This window comes from Dipodomys spectabilis, unplaced genomic scaffold (assembly GCF_019054845.1).
Source record: "Dipodomys spectabilis isolate Male_0828 unplaced genomic scaffold, ASM1905484v1 ptg000036l, whole genome shotgun sequence".
Taxonomy (NCBI): domain Eukaryota; kingdom Metazoa; phylum Chordata; class Mammalia; order Rodentia; family Heteromyidae; genus Dipodomys; species Dipodomys spectabilis.
Genome location: NW_024870713.1, coordinates 4,661,169 through 4,667,168, shown reverse-complemented (window position 1 = coordinate 4,667,168; position 6,000 = coordinate 4,661,169). Strand labels below are relative to the sequence as shown.

At 41.8% G+C, this 6,000-nt stretch overlaps 1 protein-coding gene across 1 annotated transcript in view; it reads left to right on the top strand.

Annotated features, from left to right (window-relative positions):
* The first annotated feature begins 2,199 nt into the window (after positions 1–2,199).
* Nuf2 (NUF2 component of NDC80 kinetochore complex) overlaps positions 2,200–6,000 on the top strand; it is a 39,617-nt gene continuing 35,816 nt past the window's right edge. Inside the window, exons 1-2 of the mRNA XM_042677351.1 lie at positions 2,200–2,278; positions 5,764–5,892. Coding sequence (XP_042533285.1) covers positions 5,770–5,892 — 123 coding nt within the window. The 5' untranslated portion in view covers positions 2,200–2,278; positions 5,764–5,769. The remainder of the gene's footprint in view (positions 2,279–5,763; positions 5,893–6,000) is intronic.

Below are 6,000 nucleotides of genomic sequence, written 5' to 3'. Positions count from 1 at the left end.
TCAGCCTTTAAGAAGCAATCTACAAAGGGAACATAAATCACAATTAGAAAGGAAACAGGCACGGCAAATTGCAGATGTATATGTATGTCTATGAAGTGTCTGAAGAATACCTTTTAGATACTCTGATTATCTTCTAATATAGAGAAGAGTTGAAGGTAAAAGGGGATTGAGAAAGGTGCTAAAGTTTGTGAGAAAGTACTGAAAGTAGTGCAGGGAAATCAATGAATGATACATTAAGGACTTATTAAGAATCAGAGGGAGAGCTGAAGATGGGAAGTCAGAATATGCAGTAGATCCCTTTGCATTATTTTCTTCAGAGTATTATGGGATTTATGGGATAGATTCAGGCTAAGGTCTCAGGTACCTGAGACATAGAGAGTTTGTATGCTGCAAAATGATAGTCTACACTGGGGAAGAGGTGATGGTAGGAGTATTAACAGAGTACATGAAGCAGGAGATCAAATATAGTATCTGTATTAGTTTTGGAGCAGAAAAATATAATGTTATAGTGAGAGAAAATACATACAGTCCCTGACTTAACAATGGTTCCAAAATTACAATTTGTTTTCAAAGCTACAAAAACAATAAATATGCAGTAGAACCCATATCTTCAATTTTAGTCAAATCATCCTCAGCATTTGAGATAAAGAGCATGAAACAAAAACCTAGTACTTGGTGGGTAGTATGTATGTAGGTAGTATGGTGTATGTAACAGTAATTTTCTGACAGTAATGTTGCTTGCTTAACTCCAGGTGTTTCAAGTTATGGATACTCATCTAGTGTATGTATGGTATAGGTAAAGTTGAATATTCTTAAAAGTGTTGAACTCTACGCATCCTAAGCATCCAGTTTTTGCTTAGAGGTTTCCTTGAAACTTTATACACACAGATACCAAAGTTTTACTGTAAATGTACATAGAAAGGGCAAACCTTGTCCTTCAAACCTTGAACATCATATCTCAGCATTCTGAGGAGCTAGGATTACAGATGTGTGAGCCACCAGCACCTGGCTGACATGTACTTTTATGTACATTTTAAACATATCTCTGTATAAATTGGTATATTCCTTCAACCCACACAACAAAGCACCAGAATCTGTGTTTATTTTCAACATAACATTTCTAGCCATACTGCCTACTTCCTACAGTCTACACCCCCATCTGACATACAACACTTCTGAGATGATGCTTTATGCCTTGTAGCCTGATCCAAGCCCTGTTGTGTTCTCTGGTGCTCCAAATCTTCATAAAACGAGGGACACCATGTGTTTCGCGGGAAGACTGATTTCTCTTAGTGTTTCCACGCTTGCCTGAGGATCGATTTTTTTTTTTTTTTTAAATACAGATTTCTGGCCCCTTATCTAAAAAATCCACCCAAAACAAACCCAATCCGACCAACGCAGGAGATGTGCAAATCTGGGAAACAGTTCGTAAGGGGAAAGTACCGGGAGTTCCAGTATTCTGGCGAGGGAAGAGGGAAGCTGCGCTCAGGGATCCAGGTTCAGTCCGGATAATACCCCTTAAGTGTATAACTTGGAATGAATCCCTTTTCCCTGAGCCCAGTTTCCTGGCATGTGAAAGTGAGGAAACGACAGGTGAATTGTCAGGTAACAGCAATGCATACTCACAGGCCCGTGCCTGCACCCGGCCAGGCTCCGACGCCCTGCCGCGGTCGGCTCTGGGGCAGGTGCATCATCTCTCTTGGAGCCCTTTGGGGAGAGCCGTCCTTTGAGAGCCAGTTCGTGCCTGGGGTCTAAAGTGTGTGTCCAGGTCCCGGTGCTGAGGGTTCACTAACCGAGCTGAGGCCTAACAGCGGCCACCCGACCCCACCATCCACTACGGTAATCACTGGGACTCCGGGACTCGCCGTGGTTTCCTTGAGAGCCCCTCCGCCCTTTCCTGATCAGTTACGGCTGCCTCTGGCCCCACCAGACTCTCTCCAGCGGTGTCACCCGTTCAGAATGCCACCCGCGGTCCGCGGCGCGCCGCTTCCGGCGGACTCGACGTTCCGACCCGACGCCAATCCCAAGCACAATGGTTCCGCACGGCCTGGAGCCCGCGTTCTCTTCTCAGTTCCAGCCACTACGGCTTGGAGTCTTTGTGAGCCTCGCCGGTATCCGGCGCGCCCGGAAGTGGGTGTGGGGTTAAAGGGGCGGGACCTCCAGGAGGAGGCGGCAAGTTTGAAAAGTGAAACGGTCGGTCGTGCTGGGTGGAGTTGGGGCTGCTCGGTGGCCGCGCCTGGGACGCACCCCTCCTTCCCGGAGGCGGCCAGGACTGTGGGTGAGCGCTGGCTGGGAGACCGGGAGGGAGGCCCTGCTGGGAGGGAGGCTGGAGACCGGGGTCGGCCAGGTGGAGTGGCTGCCCTGCCTCTCGCTCCCGCCCCGACCTTTGTCAGTTTCTAGGGCGCTGATGGGTGGCATCTGGGGCGTTGTAAACCCTGCGGGAGAGTCTCAATCTACAGGTCAACTTAAGCCTGTCCTGTTTTCGTCCTTGTGCTTCTTAATTTTTTAATGATCTGTAAGTAGTTGTGCAGAGGAGGTGCCACGTAACCAAGTAGCTGATGGATACAATGCCTTTAACTGTTATCACCCCCTTCACCATGCTCGTTGCCCTTCGACCCACCCTTTCCCTTACTTTTCTTAATTTTGTGGTAGTTCTTGACTGTATTCTTCCCCTTAACCCCCTTCATTAGACTCCCTCCCCCCTCCCTACCCCCCCCCCTCCAAGTACCCATTTCACAGTGCATATTTTGTTTGACTTCAACTTTGCCTTTCTACTAAATTCAATCCATGCATTTGAAAGGTGGTGCCAGTAGGCCTGCTTGTTTGCAGGTGCTTCTTAACTTTTTGTGGATCTCCATTGGCCAGATGTCTCATAACCAAACTCAAAACCATCCATCAAAAGGTAAAAATGCCCAAAAGTTAAAGAGAGAAAGTGACACGTGTATGGGCTATAACGTTCCCTTGTTTCATTGAGATCTCCTCCTTCCTTTTTCCCTTTTCACATGGAGACTTGTAAAAGTCTCTACCACTTCAGCCACAGCTCCATTTGTGTCTTTTTTGGGTGGTTAATTGGAGTTAAGAGGCTTACAGACTTTCCAGACCTGGTTGCCTTTGAGCTGTAATTCTCAGATCCCAGCCTCCTGAGTAGCTACTGGCACCTGCTATGAGCCATTCATTGCAGTTTATGAAGTAAACTGGCCACTGAAGATTAAAATGAAAAAAAAACCCACAGATAGCATATACATGCAATAGCATAAATAGCCTTTAAAGGAGAGCTTATAAAGAGATAAACAAAACTTGGGCTAGTTGTAGCTTAGAGCAACTGTGTAATCTAGAGTAGCAAAAGGCCATTCCATAGTGGATTAACATTCTTCCACTTCTGCCATACCAGGAATACTGAATTCAGTTTGGGTATTATAAAAGGCTTAGTAAGTGTTTATTAAATGGAAAGTAGGAAGCTATAATACTGTGAAATATACATCAGGCTCCTGGTGTACAGCTGTTAAAAATCATTGGAGTCCTCAATAACCATCAGTATCTTTTTATATGTTAATGGTTGGCTGATCCTGGCAGTCTCTTGATAGTTTTAGGAATGTGGAATTGTAATCTGAATGACCAGGAGGCTTAGAACATTGAATCCTGTCCCCCAGTCTTGGGGAGAGTAGAGATTGAATGTTCAGCTGGTCACCAATGGCTAGTACAATCATGCCTATTAAATGAAGTTTCCATAAATGCCCCAGAAGATTAATTTTGAGATTTCTGGCAATGGCATGACCCTTTCCTCTTTTATACATTACTCTATCCATCTTTTCATCCGCTGTTCAGTTGTTGTAGTATTTTTTATAAAACCAGAAACAAAAAAAGGTCAATGTAACATCTGTATGACATTTCCCTGAGTTATGTGAGCTGTAGCAAATTAAATCCAAAGACGGAATAGTGAGAACCCTAATATTTAGTAGTTTGGTCAGAAGCATAGGTAAAATTATCTAGGGCTTCCACTTGGCATCCAAAGATTAAGCAGTCATGACTATTGAGTCTTCAACCTGTGGGATCTGACACTATCTCTAGTTATGTATTAGAGGAATCTGACTGCCCACTGGCAGTCACGAAGTCAGTGCATTACTGATTTGGTGTATGGGGCAATTATTCCATTTAGTCACAAGTCTTCTGTGTTGGTTTTTGTTGGTGTAGAGTAGGAAGGGGGATTTTGTTGTTTTTTCATTTGTTTCATTTTGTTGTTTGTTTCATTTCTTTCACAAATGGAAATTCCAAAACATTATCTAAGAAGTGACCATATGTAAAGAAATTATAATCTTGAAAAAGGAGGGTGTGGCAGAAATATAATTTCTTTTGTCATGCTTTTGAAACTAGTGTCACATAAGAGATTTATATATTCTGCGTAGCTGCAGACACTAGGAATTGGATCAAGTAGGTGAAAGTTACAACATAAAGAAAGAATTATCTAATTATTAGGGCCACACTAAAGTGAGAAAATGTTGTCTTGAATCCATGATGTTTTAAAGCTTCAAACAGAACCAGGAACTTACTGACTGGCAAGTTGCCAAAGCTTTTTAACCTTAATAGTTTAAAAACTATTAGAAACCTAATGAAATAGATTTCCAAAACTGAGCCATTTGCTTTGAAAAATTGAATGCTCACTTTGGGTCATACTGCTTCACTATAAAGTTGGGAGGAGTATTACTAGGAAATTAACAGTGTGGTAAGTGAGTGGCTGAAGCACTGTCTGCTACTGCTGGTCCTCTTATTGCCAATATTGCTATTTGGCACATGTAGAGATGAGAAGACAGTGAAAAGGTTTTAGCTTACTAGCTCTCAAAATGTAGTGTCTTCATTCTACAAATGTTATCCCAACACCTTGTAAAAACTACTATAACATAGTAAATGCAAGCTCTAGGATAGCGTTTCCTGTACCTGGCCTTCTTGATGTTTTGGATTGGGTTATTATTTGCAATGAGTAATCTCTCTGCACATTGTAAGTTAGTTAGTGGCACACCTGGTCTCTGTCCACTTGCTTCCAGCAGCAGCCTTATGCTTGAGCTGACAACCAAAACTATCTCCAAATATTGCCACTTTGCTCTTAGCAGAGTTGAGGGAACAGAGTTTTGAGAACCTCTGCCTTTGTGGGGGGAGGTGCACAAGAAAGAATAACTCATTCTCTGAATCTATTAGGGCAAGAGGATTTTTTGCTAGTTCATTTTATTTAAAATTATTGCTCCGGTGAAAGGTATTTTTGCCAATTACATTATTTTTTTTCCTCTTCTAGCTTGCCTCTTAAATCTTATTATCCATTTCACCAAGTACATATCAAATAGGATGTCAAATCAGAATACAGTATTATCTATCTTATGTGAGGATTGTTTATATATAGTTCTTGCTGATGGTGTTGCTTTCTTCATTGTTCTGATGATTAATTCTCAGGATTGATCTTGTTAAACCCTTGGCTCCCAAATGCAGAAGTATCAACCAAAATCTTCCTTCCCACATGAAAAAAAAAGAACCTTAGGAAAATTAGCAGAGAATGACTGTGTGTACTTTGAGATAAAAGTGACTTTACAATACATATCTTTGTGTAGATGTATGTATATAAAATTTATCTTTATCATACTAAAATATTAGATGGTAGGAGCACTATGGATTATTGAGTATGGTGTGTTCATTTTGTTTTTATGTTTGTCAGTGTTTAGATAATGAGAACTACCAATTGTCTGTAATTTTGATCTGTTTTTTTTTCTTCATAAGCAGGAGAAGATGGAAACTTTGTCTTTCCCCAGATATAATGTAGCTGAGATTGTGATTCATATTCGCAATAAGTTGTTAACCGGAGCTGATGGGAAAAACCTCTCTAAGAATGACCTTTATCCAAATCCAAAGGTAAAATGTGGTTGTATTTGAACGTAGATGTTGGTATTTGAAAACAAAGTAAGCTACAAGGTTTAGAGAGTGGCAAGAAGGATATAGGCCCTCCTATTTGATATAGAC